Below are 21803 nucleotides of genomic sequence, written 5' to 3' on the forward strand. Positions count from 1 at the left end.
ATGTTCTTCTGGATTTAAAAATCTCTTGACCATTTTATTGTTTTGAAGATTGTTGGGTTTTTTTAAATAAAGAAAACTAAGGATTTCTTAGGTCCATATAGGACAAAGGCCTTTTAAAGCAGAATTAAATTGGTAAGTGAAAAGCAAAAGAGTTTTGGTCTTCCTGCATCAGATTTGACCCACACAACATTTTTACAACTTAAACAACCTGTACTGTGACCCACTACTTCACAGATGAACCAGTATGGCAATGCTTCTGCCTGATTTTATTCAGTCAGTCTGTTTGTGGGCAAAATTCTGTCCTTGGCTGTGCATGAACGGCTCTAGAAATTGGCGGTGCATATAAAGGATATAGCAATACAAACAATAATATGCACATTTATTTTGGTTGTGACATGAAAAGCCAAAGCCAAAAACTGTTAAGCTTCTTTGTATCATTAACATGTGCTGCTGTGAGAGAAAACAATGGCCAAGTGATCTAAGGACACTGTGTACCATCAGGTTTTGCGCCATGTTTCCTGGCTGCTCACACTTTGTATTGTAATAAGACGGCGGAGATTAATTTATTTTCTTTGTTTTAATCACAGAGATATTTGCCTGGCAGATCTGGGGGAGGAAAGACATTTGACAACTCTCCAAATTACATTTAGTTTAATAGGTTTTATCTAAGATTTTTTTTTGTTTGTTTGTTTGTTTCTAAACAGGTGGGCAAAATCACCACTATAAAACTAAATATAGAACTGATGTCAACAAAAACCTTGGGACTCCAGAGTAACTGACACCTAAAAAATGCTCTGAGCGTATCTGATGATAGAATGTGATGAGGCAGATTAATAATTTTCTCCTGGCAAAATTTTATGTTCCACTGATCATACGGGGAACTTCATCTGAATTTGTGGTTCATCTAAAACATAAATTTTGGTTAATCTTAAATAAGGCTGCTACTTTTTCCCTCGTCCCTCTAAAGTCATAGAATCAGAAAACTTTCATTAGAAAAGACCTTTAAGATCATCAAGTCCAGACACTAATTGCCAAATCCACCACAAAAACATGTCCCTAAGCACCACAAGTCTTTTAAATACCTCCAAGGATGGTGACTCCATCACTTCTGTGGGCAGCCTGTTTCAGATCTTGACCACTTTTTCTGATAAGAGGTTCTTTCCCTGGAACAACTTGAGGCCATTTCCTCTTGTCCTATCACTTGTTACCTGGGAAAAGAGACAAATACCCACCTGGTTACAACCTCCTTTCAGGCAGTTGTAGAGAGTGATAATGTTACCCTGAAGCTCCTCTTCTCCAGGCTAAACAACCCCAGCTCCCTCAGTCACTCATTACAGGACTTGTGAACCAGACCCTTCACAAGCTCCATTGGCCTTCTCTGGACATGCTCCAGCACCTCAATGTCTTTCTTGGAGTTAAACGCCCAAAATTGGACACAGGATTTGAGGTGTGGCCTCACCAGTGCTGAGTACAGGGGGACAATCCCTGCCCTGCTCCTGCTGGCCACACCATTGCTGGCACAGGCCAGGATGCCATTGGCCTTCTTGGCCCCCTGGGCACTGCTGGCTCATGTTCAGCTGCTGTCACCAGCACCCCCAGGGCCTTTTCCTGTGGCAGCTTTGCAGCCACTCTGCCCCAGCCTGTGGCACTGCCTGGGCTTGCTGTGACCCAAGGGCAGGACCCAGCACTGGGCCTTGTTGAACCTCACACCACTGGCCTGGGCCCATGGTCCAGCCTGTCCAGATCCCTCTGCAGAGCCTTCCTGCCCTCCAGCAGATCAGCACTCCCACCCAGCTTGGAGTAATCCACAAACTTAGCAAGGGTACAGTTGATCCCCACATTCATCAATAAAGATATTAAACAGGGCTGGGCCCAGTGCTGATTACCCCTGGGCAACATCACTGGTGGTCATCTGCCAGCTGGATGTAACTATTCACTACCGCTCTCCAGACCAGGGCATCCTGGCATTTTTTTATATAGGAAACAGTGCACTCATTAAGCCATGGGCTGTCTGTTTCTCCAGGAGAATGCTGTGGGAAATGGTGTGAGAAGCTTTGCTGAAGTCCAGGAGGACAGAATATATAGCTTTTCCCTCTTCCACTAAGTGAGTCATAAAATGAGTTCCTGTTGGGGAAGTAGAACTTGCCTTTCACAAACCCATGCTGGCTGAGCCTGATCCCCTGTTGAGCTGTACTATACATGCTGTGTGATGGCATTCAGGATGAGCTGATCCACAACCCTCCTTCCAACCCTTCTTGTAGGTGGGAGCCATATTTTCCAACCTCCAGTTAACTGGGGCCTTCTCAGACATCCAGGAGTGCTGGTAAATTATGGAAAGTGGCTCGGTGAGCACTTTCACCAGCTCCCTTGGTACCCTTGGATGGATCCCATCAGTCCCACAGACTCGTGCAGGTCTAATTGTTGTGGCAGGTTGCTGACTATTTCCCCTTGGAGCATGGTGGATTCATTCATTTGGTTCCCTGTCTTTGTTTTCCAGCTCAGATGCTTGAGCATCCTGAGAATAACTGGTCTGCCTATGTAAGATTGAAGCAAAGAAGGCACAAAGTACCACAGCCTTTTCCTCATCATTCGACACTAAGTTTCACCCCAATTCCAACAAAGAATAAAGACTCTCCTTGGCCCTCTTTTTTATATGCATGTATATATGCAAACATTTTGTGCTATTTTTTGTGGGAGTAGCTGGATTAAGTTCAAGTTGGGCCTTGGCCTCTCCAGTTTTCTCTGCAGCCCTCCTGAGCGATGCACTTACATGAATGTGTGTGTTTGCATGCAAGTATCTAACCAACCAGGCAAAGGTTAGGTTGGAAAACTAGACACATTTTCCCTCTATCATCTGTGACATGCTGATTCTATTTATAACATCATTCTTGGAAGTGCTGGGTGGAGAGCATGAAGGTGAGTGGAGCACTAAATACACTCCTATTTCTATTTCAGGAAGCTCCATGCTGGATAAGCCTTCTTCCAAAGATAGATGAAAGCACATCTCTGTGACCTAGTTAAGCCATGGGCAAGAGAAGGCATCTTAAAAACCTTTCTGCAAACAGACTGTTTCCTTCTAAGACTGTAGACTCGGTAATTATCTTTGAGATAAAAGTGTGAAACTAAAGGCTCAGAGACAAAACTCTAAGACAGAAAGTTTAGAGAAAAGGATCAAACAACTCACAAAGAAGGAGGACTAACTAAAGGAAAAATTGAAGCATATCTAAACTTATGACTCAAAACCCACATTGGTTAGATGGAAAAGATAAAATAATTGTTTACAATTTGGACAACTAACTCATAATTATACCACAATATTACTTTCAGTTGTTAGTGCACTGACTGGAAATAGCGCACATATATATACACAACATCAATTCAAGTAATCACGGAATATCCTGATTGGCAAGGGACCCACAAGGATCATCAAAGTCCAACTCCCAGCCCTGCAAAGGACACCCTCAAGCATTACTCCATATACCTGAGACAACCTGAGTTGTCCAAATTCTTCTTGAACTCTGTCAGGTTTGTGCTGACAATTTCCCTTGGGAGTCTCTTCCAGGGCTGAACCAGCATCTGTATGAAATATCGACTCTTGATATTCAAACCAAATGTCCCCTGACTCTGTATCAGGCTGTTTCCTCAATTCCTCTCACTGGTCACCAGAGTGAAGAGATTGTTACCTGCCCTGCCTCTTCCCCTCATGAGGAAGTTGTAGACTGCAATGAGGTCTTCCCTCAGTCTTTTCTCCAGGCTGAAAAAGACAAATGACCTCAACTGCTCTTCATATGGCATCCCCTCAAGGCCCTTCACCATCTTCATTTATATCCTTCATATAACATGGTACCCAAAACTGCACACTATGATGTCTGCGTGCGCGCACACATATCTAATATATGTTTGTATTTTCATCAGAGAGAATTTCTACTGGCTTTTTATCCTAATGTTTTCTGGTCACCCTAACTCTCTAGTCAAAATAAGGACCAGTTAGATCTTGAAAACTCTTTGGGTATAAAGGTTTGGCTTATTAAAAAGGGAAAAGGGGTAAGGAATCCCCAAATATTGAAAAATCCTCAACTTCTTTCCAAAAGAAAAAAAAATGCTTTTAAAAATCCTTTTTAGCAGAGTAAACTCACACAATTTGAACACAGCACTTATAGATCAAAACCTTCCCTATAAAATATGTGCCTCAAACATCTTCCAACTTTGTCTCATTTTTCCCCAGCAATAAGGGTACAAAATTCTTTAGATAGTGCATAGTAATTGAGGACCCAGCTATGTTATTTACTGCTTTTGTTGGATTATTGAAATGCTGCCAAAAGTACACAGAAATGACAGTGAGTTGTTTCTAATTGCTTTCTTGTTTCTTGGCTGCCAGTTAATCCCCTCTTCCACAGAGTTTTGTGTGAAGTTTCACTCCTTCTGGAACACAGAGCTGTAAAATCCCTTGAAATTACTAGAAAGAAACATTTTCCTTGCACTACTAACCTTTGACTGCTTTCACTGAGCATATGGGCTCATTCCACTGGCCACAGCTACAGGCATCACAGGACCAATCCTACAAGGGAAAGTGTTTATAGTCAGCAACCAGCACAACCAGAGATATGCTGTATAATCCAACACAAGAGGACTTTAAAAGAAAGTAGAAGTCTATATATGGATCACCTTGCTGGTTTTTCTACCCCTGAAACCACCATGATAATGTATAAATAATTTCTTCTTTCATTCTGGTGACAAAGCCTTGCTAATTTGAATGGAGGCATGATCTTAACTATGTCCAGAACTTAATTGCACAAAAACATGAGTTCTGACAAAACCATAGAAGAGACAACAGGTTTGACCCCAGTGCAAAATATACTTAGGGAACAGTCCCTTGTTCTTTAAATAACTTCAGCAGAGAACTTTAAAGTTTTAGTAGAGGTCCACAGTACTCCTTTTCTACCTTGCCCTGGAGTAGCAGATGTCATTTTAATACTGAACACCAAGAAGTTTGAATTCAAATTTTTTTGCATTATTTTAATATTTATTTTTATTTACATATTTTTATATTCAAATATCACCTAGGTATCTTTTGCATTTCCTATATAAGAACTTTAAACTTCTTTCTTTCTGTAGAATTTATTATTTAAAATGTAGTGCTATGTAGTGTGATTCCAAACATTGGATGGTCATAGAAAATTCTAGCTTTTATCCATAATAGATAAGCTACTAGGTTTGAAAAGTTGGTTTGGAAGCTCACTGAGACTGAGACAGAGATTTCCATCTGGTACTGGTCCTTACACATAAGACAGTCCACTAAACTGAGCTCTCCAGAACTAAAGTCAGTTTCCGTAGAAGAGGCAAGCACCCTCAAATTTTATTTCTTTATGTAAACGGAAATACAGTTTTTTTAAAGAATATAACTACAAATTAACTCTTCCTGCCCTTTCAAAACAAGAAAATAAAAGTTAGAGTGAGTTGAAATAGTTGTTGAGGAATTTCTGAAATAGAAATGTATGCAGCAGCTAATATTCTTGTTAACTTCCAAGAAAGAGGAAGAGTTAATGCAGAATATAAATCACCATTTATTTTCTCATGTCCACTCATTTCTAAGACAAAGGATTAGAGAAAGTATGTAAATGATGCTATTCACTCTACAAGCAAATACGTTGTTACAGTTTCCAATTAATATCCAGTACTGGAGTCAACAGCAAATTTTCTTAAAAATTCAGTAGAATCAAGATTCTGCTTCCTGGACAAAAGTACTTTCTGTCTATAAACTAATAACATGTCCTGCCATAAAAATGTGAGGTTATGAAGCTTCTCCAATTTAAACACTGACTACAAGGGTTCTGATTGTTCTCCTGGGCAACACAATCATAAAGCCAGAAATAAGGCTAAGATGAGTGAAAGAGATACGACAAAGGTTAATGGGTTTCTTTATTTTTTGCATTTGCACTTATGTTTGCTCTCTCAGAAGAAGATGAAACACACAAAGTGGAGTAAGTCAAAAGGGGGCCAAATTGGCCAAATAGCTTCTCTTTTCTGGAAGAGAAATTCCATGGTTAATTGAACATGTAGGACTGTAGAAACCATGCCCTGTAAGAGTGCAATTCTGCTCTCCTTTTGAGGCCTGAAATATGGGTGTCTATAAGCAAAGAATTAAAACTAACAGCTCTTTCTGTTGGATGTGGTAAGGATTCCTGACAGATTTAACACTATTACATTTCTTGAGCTGAAGTTGAGCAGTTGGTGAGCTTCAGCTTTATTGAACTACCAGCTGGGGTTTTTTTCAATCACTGATTCTTGTCAACTGTTATTATGGCGATAATTATCATTATCTTAATAGGTTTAATGAGCTCTCAGTCTGCTCTTCCAAATATGTTTTGGTTTTAAATGTATTCAGTTATACAGCTGTTGAACTAAGCAGTGAATTATTTACACAGTTTTCTCTCATCTGCTATTTATGCAAAACTTGCATCTGGCTCAGGATCTGACTGAGGGATTTTATTATACTGAAGTAATTTCATTTCAGTAGTGAAGTGCTCCCTACTCAATCTAGACAGCTTTAATTTATTTGTCAGACTTTGAAAATGCCAAGAACACCTGTCCTAAGGTGAATATGCCCATTACTGGTAACCAAGTATTTTCAGGTGGTACATATCTGATCCCTCCTTACAATTTTCCCTACTATTTTCCTTCAATGAAAGCATGAATCCTTCTAGGCAGAAAGTAATAAAACATGTCCATGCCCATATCAGAATTTCTCTAAAATCAGTGTCAAACTTACCAACCTATCCTTTAGGGAAGCCAGTGCACGGTGTACTCTCTATCCCTGCTCTCCAGGCATAAATATCCACATTTCAAGCAGAACATTTTGAAAAATGGACCCCATTAACACATATGGAGTGTATGCTAATAAATTCAATCTGAGTATATAAACTCTGTGTATATCATATGCATGCATAACTAAGTATGTATTAATACACCCAAATCAGCCTTCAAGTTTCTAACTACAATATTTGAAGCTAACTTAAAAGATTATTTATGTTTTAAATGAAAAGAGCACTTTTTCTGTCATAGTTTGGAGCTGGGAGAAGACAAAAATTTGGACTACCTGGTGATATTTTGATTACCTTGTAAAAATAAATGTGGATTTGTGGAAAGTATCCAAAATCAATGAGTGCAGATGTTGATGAGGAGACACAAATATAGTGGAAGTTTTTAGAAAAACAAATCTGAGCTGGGAATAATAGTCATTGAGTTTAGTCAAATCCTTTTCAATACCACTTCTACAAACACTTGTTTTCTCAGTCTTACATGCATTGCAGTGAGATGTCAAATGAAGTACATGATTTGACCATTAACTTAATTGTCTATGGAGATAAGGTTTCTTGTCCCATGCCTTTTACTAGGGATATGTCTGCTTAAATTGAGAGTGTTATCAAGATAAAGATACTGCCATATATATTTCTTTTCCATTTTTGGATTATCATCACTGATAGAACTGGAATTGGAAATAAGTAAGCAATTGTTCGTGAACATGATCTGGAATGACTGAAAATGAGAAGTGGACCAGATTAGGTTTTTTTTTCCTACATTAGTATGATAGTACTAAGAAGATCACTGTCTTTTCACTTCTCCCTGGGAAACTACCTTCATCTGCTGGTAGTAGACTTCAGGATAAAACTTCTTCTTTCCATCAACAAATGTGAGGTTTCTTTCTCAGTGAATGCTTAGTAAAATAAAAGTGATAACCTTTGTAATTTGTCATAGGACATAATCAGACCTCACTAAGGCCTGTGGGAAGACTTCCAAGGGCATCAGAAAGTACTTCTCATAGTTTGCCTTATTATTTGTTATGGGTTCTGTTGCCCAATGAAATAGGAACCCATCTATTCCTCAAACAAACAAAAAAATACTTATATCTTCAGAACATATGTCAGCAGGTGGCAACCTCTGCGGACAAGTTTAATGAAAATCAAAGGATGTTAGTTGATTAAAAATCTGACAGCTTGACATGACACAGTAAACAGATACAACAAGAAATGAACTGTCAAGGACATTTTTTTTTCCCTTCATTTGCTATTTTGGTACCATCCTAGCTTCTAGTTTGAAGTTAAGTCATTTCAGATATGCCTTCTGGTCTAAGGGCTTCCTATCCAGCATAGCTCCATTAATATTGTCTGGGAGGTGTCACCAATACAAAGAAATGGGTCTTCTCACAGGAAACTGTGCAGTAGAAATAGTCTCCCTGCATTGTCTTTGCTTCTCCCAAATTTTAATATTTTAACTTGCATAATTTTTTGTATATTAGCTGAGAAATGCAGAAGTCGAACATACCCATTTGCCTGCACTGTCTTTGAAATCATCTTGGATTTGTGTGTAACTTGTATTCATATGTTTCATTGTTTGTACTCATTTTCAGTGAGCAAGACACTATGAGCGCTTTCATAGGAGTATAGTTACTTTGGTATTCATGATAATACAGGAAATGCCTTAAAACAGTATCATAATTATACACATTCACTTTTCCATAACTTACAGATAATTTTTAGTATAATAATTACTGAAAGTATTAAACAAGATTTTCAGATTTCCTCTGCTGAAAGTCTGGAGCAGTCCAACCATGCAGCCTGCCAAAGCTGGGGTACTGTTTGTGGCATCAGATGACATAGGCTTTATGGCATAATTTGTGTTCCACGATTGCATTAATTCAATTTAAACCAAAAATAAATTGACAGATGCTGTAGTGAGGTAGCTGCAGATTTATTTCTTCTCTCCAGTGTGAGTGCTTAGTTGTCAGTTTAGCAAAATGGTTTGCTATCCCTCTTGCTGCTTTTATGTGTGCTCTGTCCTTATTCTAGAGACACCTTTGTTACCATTCTCTCTACCCTTCTGCCACCTAACAAGGGAGCAGGTGAGGGTGACAGATCAGTACGTCTGGGTAACCCACAGACCATCTACCCCAGGGGCTTACGGGCAATGCCCTGTGGACCTCTCTAGTCATTTCAGGTCATTAACAAAGTAGTTTTTTGAGTATAGTTTAGAGCGCTGGTTTGGATCTTTATTTTTCTTTTTCTTATCCTTCTTTTCTTTTTTCCTTTCTTTCCTCTTCATGAGTTTTCCTAGTCCTTCTCTTCCCTCTTCATTTCTGTATTCCACCTGTTGTTCACTCCCTATTTCTCTATTCTGTTTGCTAAAACAGAACACAGAGGCAACCTGCATAATGAAATACATGATCAGCATGATCAGCAACACAGAGGCAACCTGCATAATGAAATTAATGTTAAGTCAACAGACTCTGAAGTATTACCTGTTTACACAAAGTCACCCCAAACCATAGCTACACACGATGGGAGCCTGCAAGGCACAGCAAATTATATGGTCTTAAAGTGTGTAAACGGACCAAGATTTTACGTCCTCAGCTAAGCACCTGCATCTGCCTGATTTGCGGGTACTGCCATGGAATTCGAAGCTGCTCTGGGGCGCAGGGCAGCGGGAGCAGCCGCTCGCGGCCAGGCCCCGGGCCCGCAGTGCAGGCCCGCCCCTCCCCTGCCCTCAGCGCGGCCGCTCGCCTTTCGCGGTCCTCCGCAAATACCTGCTAAGCCTAGCTTAGGGGAAACAGAGCTTCTGGTGTGGCACAGGGCGATGTAAAACCAGGCATGTCAGCCGTGTAACTAGCCCAAGACACTGGTCTTGGGAAGAATACAAGAAACAGGAAGGCATATTATGTCAACTTTCCAGCCTGATCTTCAGGCATCTTAAAAAACTTCCTGCAAACAGATTGTAACCTGAAGTTACACCTGGGAGGAGTCCAGACTCCAGAGGGTTGGAGTCTGCAGCCCCTACCAATCACATCTGATTCCCTTCCCTCTCCTCCCTGCCCCTTGGCACTTGCACTTTTATTAGCCTAAAGGCCCAGCTCCAGCCGAAGGAGACCAGAGAGACCAGTACAGGCTTTAGGCAGGACAGTCCCCTAAGAGGTTAGAGATGTGAGTCCAAACACCCTGGGAGAGAAATTAATCAGTCTGCTGTCTTGTGGCTTTTGTATTTTTCCCTAAATTTTATGTTGTCAGTGTATATTCAGTTACATGTAAGTATTCTTACAGGACTTGGTTACTGAGAGTATTTGGGCATAGGTATCCTGAGTTTTCAGACTCTGCTCAAAGCTCAGGGCTGACAAGATCAGGTTTGCCATAGTGGTGATATTTGCAGCACATGTAATAGTAGAAGAGTTTCAAACGTGCAAAGTGTAATTGGTGCCAGAAGACAGGGTGGAAATGCAATTTGATCCTGCCCTCGCTAGGCATTGGAGTTAATGATGGATTGGCCAGCTCAATTAATTACTCAATTAAAGAACTCTCATCCTAAGCAGCCTACTTAATTCTCTCTCTGACATCATCTGTGTTACACTGAAATAATTATGGAATATCTGGGGTGTAGCTGAGAACAAGATTTGGGATTAGACTGCTGTGAAGTCATGACAATGACACAAATTTCTTCCTTTTCTTAAGTGGGTAAGGTGATTTCATGATGTAGGCTGGAACCATGGATGTGTCCCTGCCTTCATAAAATATGTGGAGTCACTTTAATCACTGTTTATAGAAGTCCTATCACTCCATCCCTGTTTCCTGTCTATCCCATATCTGTCAATGGAAATTAAAATTATGCATTTTTGGCACTGTGGAAATCATATGTGTTAAATACTTTTTCCTCTGGAAAATTACCAAATCATGTCCATGAAGATTTAGGGTTTTTTTCTCTCTGTACAGATATAAAAAGAGACAGGGTGAACAAAAAGAACAAATGAATAATATGAATATTAGGAAGGGTTTTGTAGTAAAATAGCAATGTTTGATAGAGTATGGAGTCCTTAAAGAACACTTTGGATATAATCTTTCCACCTACAATGCACAATCATTAAACACTATAAACAGAACAGAGAGGGTTTGGGCTGTTATTTTAAGAAAAATAACAGAGCTATGAAGAACATCCAAAATTAGAATGATCAAAAAAGCATGCCCTTCCATAACCCTCATGCTGTCCTATTTGAGCTTTTATTTTGAAGGCAAACCTTTCACTGGCACTCATGACCTTTAAAAAGGAAATACACTGAGCTTTCCTTCCTACTGTAATCCCAGTGTCCTTATCACTATATGGAGGCCAGAGAGATGGTCTGTTCTCCTCCCATCTCTTTGTTGTCTTAAAGGGTAGCTAAGGGCCACCTTCAGCTTGGTTCTTCAAGCCAGTCAGCTGGCTCCCCCATCAGCAGTTAATGGCACCTTATGGGTGCCACATGTACCTCAAAAAAGAAAGGACCAGATAAAATGTGTACACATGATTGGAAAAGGGCCAAGGGATTAGAGGATTGTATGGAAGAGATTTTGTAAAAAGTTTCTGAAACAGATTAAGTTTTAAGGAAAGGTTAGGATTTTTAAAACATGGAAGAGTATAATTAGTCCTCAGCAGAACCATTGCTTTTTTGTATTTATTTTGTGCTCAATTCCTTGTTTCACACAATTCAAAACTCATAGTGAAACTGAAGGTTGCTAAAGTGGAAGGTACCATGTGTTTCAGTAAGACATGTTCTATCCTACAAGAACTGAAAGAAGAGGATTTCACCCACAAAGTGACAGAAGTGAGTATATATTTATGTATGTGTGTGTGTGTGATTTATAAAAACATATCTGCAACCAACACATCAGTGTCCAGTTATTAAAAGTAATCACCAGATAATGCTTTCCTGTTCATTTAGGAAAGATGAATAAATTTTATTTCAGCTGAAGACTGAGCAGATTTCTTGCTGGAAAAGCTGCTTGACTGTAAAGACTGATTAATCCTTATTAGCCTCTATTACTCACTGGTAATTAAGCTGGCTTAGTAATGACTTAGATATTTCCCTCTGAACCTAAGTACAACAGAAAACACAGTAAAGGAATTAGACATATCAGTGCTGTTCTTAGGACATCACTGTGTTTATTTTGTTGAGACCCAACAAGAAAAAAATAGGAATCATATCAATAAGAAAGCTTTTAAAAGGCTCTTAAGGCAAATTGCTGCACTATTGGAAGGAACTTCTTTTGATATATCTGCATTGTGATTAGGGAGCTCTGCTTTCCAAACTGCCAGAGCATAAAACTTCTGTTAAAGCTTTGAAACTGCACTCAATATGTATTTATTGTCCAGAAAAATTATCGCTTGCACATACATCTCACAATTTCATTCAATGAGGGTTCTTTTTTCAAAAAAAAATATTTATTTTGAAGAGAAATGTGTCTACTTCTTCAGTTCCAGCACAGAATGGCATTTTTGTCTGATTGTATGAAGTATCTGCAAGAAGTAGTTTAAGATACCTTCCTCTCTGCCTTTGCCCTTCACTTGTGTTGCCAAACTTGAATCTTGTCCTTGACTGAACAACAGAAATTCTTTCCCTCACTGATCCCCAAAACACATCCTGCATCTTGGTCTTAATCATTCTGTTAACTGTAGAAAGTTTTAAAAATAAGCACTAGTTTGTTGCCAAAACAACAGAAAATCTGAAATTCAAAACAAATTCTATCTTGCTTCTACAATTTTCATCAATTAGAAAACAAAATCCTTTGGTCAATGTGGGGAAAAATTCTTGCATTTAATTATTTTAAACCGAAACAGATTTAAAGTGCTAGTTTTACTGAATTCAATAAACTAGCATATTGAGTGGGAAAGACAGCTCAGACTTAGCCAAGTATCACCAGCAGATGCTGGAATTGAGACTAGAATCACAAATAAATAAGCAATTCATTTTTGCCAAAAAAAAAAAAAAAAGTAAAAAGAAAATCAGCATAGTTTGAAACCTTAAATTCAGAACATTTCCCAAACCACTCTAGTACTAATCCTTCCTTCACCATGAGTGATGCTCTGGATACTAACTCAGTTCAGATTTTCATCACAAGAAAAAGGAAACCAAAAACCCATCAAACCACTGTGACTCTACAGCATGACTAAGAATGGCCAACTAGCATCATAAAATGAAGCTTTGTGAGAAATCACCTTATGTATTAATCAAAATGTCTGTACCAATCCCTGCCCACACCTCCACTACCCCATCCCGAGTCATTCTATCCAGGACCTTTTCCCTGGAAAAAACAAATATCACATATGAAAACAGGGGAAAATTAATAGGAATTATTGCAGTCTTTTAGGAGAAATAGCAGGGAGAGCTCTGGTCTGAGCATGGGAACATCACCCCATGAAGTCTGTCACAACTCACTGTCCTAACCAGATTCCTTGCCTTCCAGTGGGAGCCTGTTCATTGTTTTTTAGCAGGAAACAAACTAGTCAAAATTCTTGCAGCAAGTCATTAGGGTAAACTCTGAGTCCTGATCACTAATGATTCCTGCAGAATCCAGTGATAGCCATTCAAGTGCATTCCTTACCCATGTCTGAAGTTTAAGTGAGATTCACTTTCTGTGGGGTGTGAAAAAATCAATTAATGTGTTTGAAATGAAAGATTGGTACTTCTATTTTTCTGGCAGAGGAAAGAGGAGTTGGTGAACACCATTCCTCTGATATGTGTGACTTTTTCTGTGACATCCTGACAAAATGTTGCCTACAGACACAAAATTCTTCCAGAAATCTGGATGACTTCATATTGTGAGTGCAGCATTGTGCAGGAAAACTGTTTGATATAGCATTCATACTGCTGCGATTCCTTGCTGTGTAGTTCTATAGAAAAAATATTTTCCTTCTCATTCATAAATGGATGGGCTTAATTTCTGGTGAACCTATGAACAAATTGTTGTCAGGTGGCTCTTCCAGGAGGTCCTCTACAGTTTTCTGGGATTCTTATCACAGGACATGGCTTTGGACAAATACAGGATGGTCTTCACAGCTTCAGAAATCTGCTCTAAGGAACTGACCCAGTGTGGGCTTGTGCCTACCAGATGCCTCAAACAACTTCTGCTGGTTCTTAGAAGCTGACAGATGCTCTAAAAGCAGGTCATTCCTTCCCTTTCCACCTCCTGGTATTGTTTTCATTACCCATGTACTCTAAATACTTTTAAGCAAAAGCAGACTAGTAGAAAAATATTATGCTAACTGTAGCATTGTGTTGTTTATACGGGTTTTATTGTAAAGTTGGTTATTTTTTCTAAGATAAGATTTGGTTTGACCCTCAGTTCCCCCCATGTTCTCCCTCATAATGGTTTGTTCCTCCCGCCAGTTACCTATCCGTCATTGTAACCAACCCCCTTTCACTTCGAGAAATTTCTATGTCAATCTTCCCTTACCTAAAATATGATTTGTCCCCTGAGCCTTTTCCCTCCCCTGGGCCATTCCTATTTGTTCTGTTATGTCCCTCGCTCCTCCCCTGGGCTTTGTTCATTGGTCTCTCGTGGCTCCTCGTGTCACGCCCTTCCCCTTTATACGTGCCTTCCCAACGTTTTTTTTCTGACGACGTTACTGGCCCCGCCTGGATCAGTAAAGCGCCTTGGCGTCCATACGTGTGTCCATTCCTTCCTTCCTTCGCCTCAGTGCTTCGCAGTCCTGCTCTCGCCTGCGCTGGCGTCACCACGCCACAGACTGAGCCACTCCTCAGGGGTTCTCACAGAGGACCTGGGAGTGGCAGGATTTGTGGTCTCCACCGGTCACTCCGAGAGCGGCTAGCCAGCACCCGTCAGCTCCAGTGACCGTGGGACAAGACTAGACTAACTGGAAGCATTGTAGGACAGATGCTGCCTTTCCAAATAATGCTCTCAAATAATATTTATCTGGAGCTGAAAGACCAAAGCTGAAACCCTATATGCTCTAAAAAGCAGCTCAGAGAAACAACTAGACCTGAAATACTCGCTACATTCCAACACACCCATCGGGGATACCTTTCGATTTGTTCTAGATCCCATGTATTTCATGTTGTTAAGAGCAAGTCTTCCTCTTACTCTTAGCAATTTAAAAAGTTTTAAGTGGCAGATCCAGCACAGAGCCCACCATGAAACAGGAAGTCTTTCATCACTGCAAAGGGGGTCTAACAGTTACATTGCATCCTAAAAAGGGAAGACTGAAGTATTAGTGGCTCTTTCACAACCAGCAATAGCAGCAAACAAATTTAAAGAAAGACTAGAAATCATCTTGTCCTTCCCAGCCAACACAATTGTGCCTCATCAGAGGGGCTGGTGTCAGAACAGGAAGGGGCAAAGACACATGGTTCTCTCCCAGAATGACCACATTTGGTCCTCTGTTGTGGAAAGACCAAGATTTTTCCATGCAGGGAAATTAGGTGATGTCTATTCTTCATCAGGCCTGCAGACAGAGGACTGTGTGGGACTTGGGATGCATTAACATCGCTTCTACTACAGCATCATCCAAAAAGAACAGCTAAAAATGTGTACTGCTTCTCACAGCCTTGCTTTTAATTTTAAATCAGTTTTACCTGTTTCAGCAAAATGTGATGTTATCAGTATAGGAGACTCATTTTAACCTTTTAGTGATTAAACCAATCATCAACTCTGTATTTTTCAGTGTTCCTCTGAATTCTAGTGGTTCTAATGAGCACATGCAGATGAAAGCTGGATGTTTCCAGGTTTACTTTTTTGAAACTTGACAAGGGAAAACCAGGTTTTTAGGAAACACACTTCTTACTCAAGACTTTACTTTCAAATTAATCAAATTAATTACTGCATATCCACAAAGTAGAAGGAAAATCTGTTAGGGTTTTAGCTTTCATGGTAGAAGAGCAAGGAAGAGAAGAGAAATTAAAAATAGGGTGGTATTTTCATCCTACATTTAAATAATTAATAACAGGTTTTTTTCTGACATCAAAAGCAGGAAATTAGAAATGAAAGTAAAAAGAAAAAAAACCAATTATTCACATAATTTCTTCTCATAACCTCCAGAGCACAAAAATATTTTCTTTTACTACATGATTACTTAGCGTAATTACTACCAGTGACATTACAGTTTTTACAGTACATTAAGAATTGTTGGTTGAGAAAGAAAATACTGTGTTTCACTTATCAAGAGCACAGTAATAAATATAAAAAGTTTTACAGAAACAAGTAAAAGCGTTTTTACACTTGAAAGGATCTAAACCAAATGTGAAGTAATATTTTTCACTGGATCATTAGTATTTTAGAAGTCAAGCAAGAAGGACCAGTCCCTGTCAGGTAGATACAAACAAAAAATACACACCCAGCATGGAAATCAATGCCATGTTTTAAATAATAGCTGAGGATTAACTTAGGCCTCTTCACTGGATAAAAATCTGAATGTCATTTATAAAATGCCACTGCATTTTTACAGCAATGGAAAGCTCCAGTCTTAATTTCAGAATAGCAAATTTTCAGCAAAAATAAGCCCATCTCTTTCTTCCCCCTGGATTTGTTTCTTTCTTTTCAAAAGCTTGCATTATTTGTGTCTCTATAATTCTTTCTTCTCCAAGATGACATTCCTTTCTTTTTAGTGATCTTCTGAGATCATAAGCTAGATCATGGAAAATTGCTGGTCATAAGAAGAAAGTAACTATTTCGTTTTAATAAGTGATTTTAAAAATTTGCTGGGTTGTAAAATTAGTCCATCAAACAAATGAATAATTTGACAACAATCTGTGTAGCAGTCTCGCAGCACTTACAAGGTCTGTTTGAAGGAGCTGTTTGATTAGATCATTGGTACTGAAGAACATGCATTGGTGCTCAAAAAACATGGATCATTTATCAGCTGATAAATAAGATGTTGCCTTACACACCATTGATTTGTGTCCTTTCAGCACAGCCACAGAAAATCCCCATTACCTTATGCAGCCTTTACTGCTTTTGTTTCTTATGATGAGATTCTGCTAACAGGTCCAGAAGAGTGGAGCAGTCCACTCAGAAACTTTTCTGCACCAATGAGTCTTTGCAATTTCAAAGATTGAAAACAATATAAATTCTGTCTGAAATCCATACTCTTCTGTCTCAGTGTATGGGGCTTGAATTGGGTTGCTTCCATGATTCATTGCCTCATGCTTATCATGTTCCAAATCCTGTGTATCTCTCTGGCAGTACTAGAAACAGCACCTTAAAGATATGACACTATGTTTCTCTGTGAGATGCACATCATGTCTTTCAAACCACCACTTTCTGCTTGGCACACAGAGAGTCCTAAAACAAGGCTCTTGTTGGTGCGCTTTTTTCTAAGAATGAAAAACAATTTAAAAAACAAAACAAAACAAAACAAAACAAAACAAAAAAAAGACCAACCAACCAAACAAACAAACAAACAAAAAACCTCCTTGAGATTCAAAGCTTCAAATTATCTCCTGGCCAAAAATGTACATTAGACATGTCAAAATTTACTAGGAATGTAACTCAGTACTACTATTCTGCATCCAAAAAGTCTCAATAGTTTACACCATTAAAGAAGCTGGTATTAAATATAAAAAGGCAATGATATTTACAGAAAGACATCTCTTAGCTTCTATGCTTTTTGAACATGACCTGTTAACTTGGGATTTCCACAGCCTACAAATTGTTTCTGTAGCTTCTCAGCCATTACTGGTATGGCTTTATTTTTCTATTTCCAAACAAAAGCAATAATCTTCTGTATTTTATTTCATTATAATTGAGAACACATCAAATGGAAATAATAGCTTGAAATATTTCTCTTATTTCTCTTAGGAAATATACATACACTGACCTATCATTTACTTATGTTACATACATAAATATGGCTATTACCAGTAGAAGCAGTAAGACTTTAAGCAAAATAAACACAAATTGTCTCTTTTTATTATTGGCTTATAATTTTAAGAGTTGATTCATTAACCATTAACAGTCCCATCTCTTACACACATTGGGGTGAATAACTGAAAATTCATTACACAAATATTTAACTTGTTCCTTAAACTAGTAGCAAATCTGTACCAAATGGACTCAGACTCTACCTTTCTCTGCTGTACATAACTCAGTGACGTAGGAATAGCATGTCAGCCAAAAAATCACCTTTCTGACACCTTAGGAAAGATATAGACTGTTGTACTAAATCATGTTACAGTGGTTCTGGCAATAAATTATACAAAGTGAAAATAAATAAACTCCAAAGGATTGCAAAAGTGTATTTTTAAAAGGAAAATAAACCTTAATAGGTAAAATATAAGAATGAAATTCAAAATTCAAGGTCCGTTTATTACTGTCAAATTACTAAGCATTCCTCATTGCTTATTATTTGGAACTGGGTTTTAAAATAGTAGGTACTGCTTTTGTTCACCTACTATGATTTGAACAAATTTGTTCATATTTATGTATTTCAGATGATGTCTCAGAGAAAGGATTTATTGTATATATGATCCAAATCAAGAAAACACAAATGTTTATCATCTTCAGCAATAAAACCGGGACCTAAAGGCTGCAGCTTACTTTTACCTACATGGCAAAATTAACTTTTGAACCAACCAGACCAAAAATATAAAAATTATTGCAATCCGGACTAATACCCTGCAGTTTGAACAAAATACTGCCACAACATAGAGCTTACATAACTTTCTGTGTGTGTTTGGAAGACTCTTCACTTGATGTAAAAACTAGGATTCCAGGTGTTTGACATGTCAAAATGGCTGTCCAAATCATGTCTTTAATTTGAATCGGTTATATATTCACATAAAAATAAACCCAGATATCTCAAAGGGAAGATGTGGCAGATGGTTTTCATGTCAAGACCTGGCACACATTTTTTATTAGCAGATAACAATTTTTTTGTGAGTTAAGTATAACCAAATAAACAATTAACTCATACCGAACTAGTCTGAGTGGCAGCATTAAGCTAACAAGTTCAAGAAAAGAAGTTATTTCCATATCCTTTGGCAAAACCCCCTTTGGCTGCTCCCAAAGCAAAAGAAATCTACAACTTACCCAGAAACTGGGCTGAATTTGTGGTAGATCATTCCTCCTTATGGAAAAACCTGAAGAAAGACACCAGATAGAGGGAGGCAGAAAGTCCTTTCCACTAGTTGTTTCAGGGAGGGCTGGGAGCAGGAGGCTGTCCCAGGGTGGAAGCACAGCCCAGGTACCCTGGCAGGAGCAGGATTTGGAGCAGGGCAGCTGGAGCTGCCTGACAGCCCTCTGCAATATCTGCCCACCATTTGTAGCCTCTCTATTTGGGCTCTGGGCATTCTGCACTTCAGAGGACCCTGCACTTCAGAGAGCAGCAGCTTGAAGAAACAATCATAAGATGAGCAAATTGTCCTTTTGCAAAGAAATGGACACCTGTCCTATTTCTTGCCCCACCTCTGCATTCTGCTTCTATAAAAGAGTGCAGGGTGGGATTTTTCTTACACAGTATTTGAAACATACTCTTGCATTCAGTCACTCATTTCACATGGCAATTCTAAAAATTCTGATACATTTATGATCAATATGAAAAACATAATTGATGTCTAAAAGGTTGCAAACAGATATACAATTGAGTCCATCCTATTACTGATGTTGGTGATCAGCCTCAGTGCTGTTATGTACTGCACAACATGAACTTTTGTTTTTCTCCAAGATCCAGGAACCATCTTACCACCTCCTAAATGTCATTGTTCCTAGACTAATCATATACACAGATGAGTAGAGATAAACATGTGTAATCCTAAACACAATGCAGTTTGAAGGGAGCAAAAACAGCCCCAGTAATTCTTCTCTCAGTATAGCACAGGTTGGTGTGTTAGAGCAGACTTCAGTACTGGCAGATGGTAAATGAAATACATTGATCCCCATATGACACAGCTCCTCTCTATATTTTAGCAATGGCCCAGTGAATCTTGCTGAAACTGTTGGGATAAAGTTAGTGAAGCCTGTAACAAGATTCTCGCAGCAGGACTTATATACACAAAATCCACAGGAGATTGTATTATGAATATTATCAGCCTCTTTGGAAAATACTTTCCTATCTGCATAGACTAAACCATATGGTAATAGCAACAGTATCTAAAAACCATACTATAGGTATCTCTAGCGTAAATGGACTGCTTATTAATGCATATGGTTATTATTATTTTATCAGTTAAATGTGTATCGAATTAATGCCTTTTCTTAATACTAACGCAGATATATATATTGCACTTTTAAAGAGTTAACCATAAAAGCATTTTACTTAACTTACCAGTTGTTGAAGCTGGAAGGAGTCTTGCCCTAAACACTACCTGCTCTGATGTTTGTAATATCTGTCTCTCTTTCCCGCTGTCTCCCTTCCCCCCGTGCAGAGATTGCAGTAAACTTAGAAAACTAGCAGGGACAATGTTTCAAATGACTTAAGAAGGAGAACAGGAACAATCATTTCGTTCTCTTTTTTTTTTTCAGATGAGTACAGTACCTTCAGAAAGAAGGAAGGAAGGGAGGGGAGAGGAAGTCAACAACCCTTTGCTTTCCTGCAAAAAAATAAGGAAACAGCAGATAGCAATCTCGTTTTCTCTCAAACAAAATGTTTGGAAAAATAAATATATCCAATCCAAAAGGAATTCCTCAAGTATTATATCTGCATTATTGGCTTCATAAAACCTTCTTTACAGCTTGTTATGTGCAACTACATGAAATGAATTTCCGAAGTAGTAGGTAGGAATAAGACACCCATATCTTATGCAGAACAATTAGCTTTAAGCTTGCATAGATAATGAAGGCTTTTACTCTAGAGAAAGTCTAATCATAGATGTATACACAGATCTTGTTTCCATGGTGATATAGGTAAAAAAATGCCTAAAACCCCTGTTTAGAGTGATCACAAGAAAATAGCACATTGGCTATTTATAGAACACTGGTGGGGAAAAAGAAGGGTGATGAAAGGGGTCAGAAAAAAGGCAAGGATCATAGCTTGATACTGACAGTACAATAATGAGTAATTGATCTCAAAGAATGGTATTATAGAAGGCATACTGATTTAACCAAACAGAACCAATGTGTTCTAGAACAGATTTTATATTTCATTTGTTTCTTTCATTCTTTCCCCATTAAACATATTTTGACAACCAGATACTGGCCAGCTGGCCGGAGTTATACTTGGGATAAGTTTAGCCCATTGTGCTCCACTGTGTTTTTGTTTGCTTGTATCTTTCGCCCTAACTTTATGTATCATCTGAAGGTCACTTAGAGTGATTAGATGCTCCCTTTTCTTTCCCATTAATTTTTTTCATTCTAACACACTTGCCAGTAAACACCTTCACACTGTCATGGAGCTGTGTCTTTAGTTTGTCTGGTAGCACAGTAGTGAATATGGAGCTGCAATTCAGCTTGATTTTTGTGAAAGGCTTTTAAAAAAGCCCTTTCAAAAGGCCCTCTCCTACATACTCTGCATCCAGACTTTGCTCTGGAAGCAGTATCTAGATCAATGCTGCTGAAATAATTTAGATTACTGTTGTAAATCCACTTTTAATGGAAGAACAAGTTAGTATGTTATCCCATAGAGATTACTATTTCATTTATTGTACAATAATGAGAATTTATGAGCTTTAAATCAACATAGGAAGTAGTTCTTCAGCACCTGTGTTCCTTCATGTGATTCCTGGTGCTATTTCCTGAAGCTATCTAGACATTATTTGGTTGGAGACACTTTTATCTTAATATTCAGAAAATGAAATCTTTGATAATGGACATCAGCATTTGACAAAGCATGGCAGGTGCTATGAGTGGTCTTCCAATACCCCCAGGGTTCTCTGAAATGGGCAAAACCATATAGAAGTAAAAGTATGCAGTGCACTTGGATTATATATTGCAAGTGAAGTCCTTTATTCTTCCTTGGGAATGGAGGTCCTAATCAAAGAGATCTCCTCTGCATACTGCATTCACAAGGAAAGTAAAGAGGCATGGAAAGCCACCAAAGTGATGTATTGTCCTGCAGGG

At 38.6% G+C, this 21803-nt stretch overlaps 1 protein-coding gene across 1 annotated transcript in view; it reads right to left on the reverse strand.

The window, feature by feature from the left end:
- The window catches only part of ZNF366 (zinc finger protein 366), a 33229-nt gene extending 13067 nt beyond the window's left edge, over positions 1-20162 (reverse strand). Inside the window, exons 1-3 of the mRNA XM_066569654.1 lie at positions 20074-20162; positions 4489-4558; positions 1083-1208 (exon numbers count right to left, since the gene is read on the reverse strand). Coding sequence (XP_066425751.1) covers positions 1083-1103 — 21 coding nt within the window. The 5' untranslated portion in view covers positions 1104-1208; positions 4489-4558; positions 20074-20162. The remainder of the gene's footprint in view (positions 1-1082; positions 1209-4488; positions 4559-20073) is intronic.
- Between the last annotated feature and the right edge of the window lie 1641 nt (positions 20163-21803).

This window comes from Molothrus aeneus, chromosome Z (assembly GCF_037042795.1).
Source record: "Molothrus aeneus isolate 106 chromosome Z, BPBGC_Maene_1.0, whole genome shotgun sequence".
Classification (NCBI taxonomy): Eukaryota; Metazoa; Chordata; class Aves; order Passeriformes; family Icteridae; genus Molothrus; species Molothrus aeneus.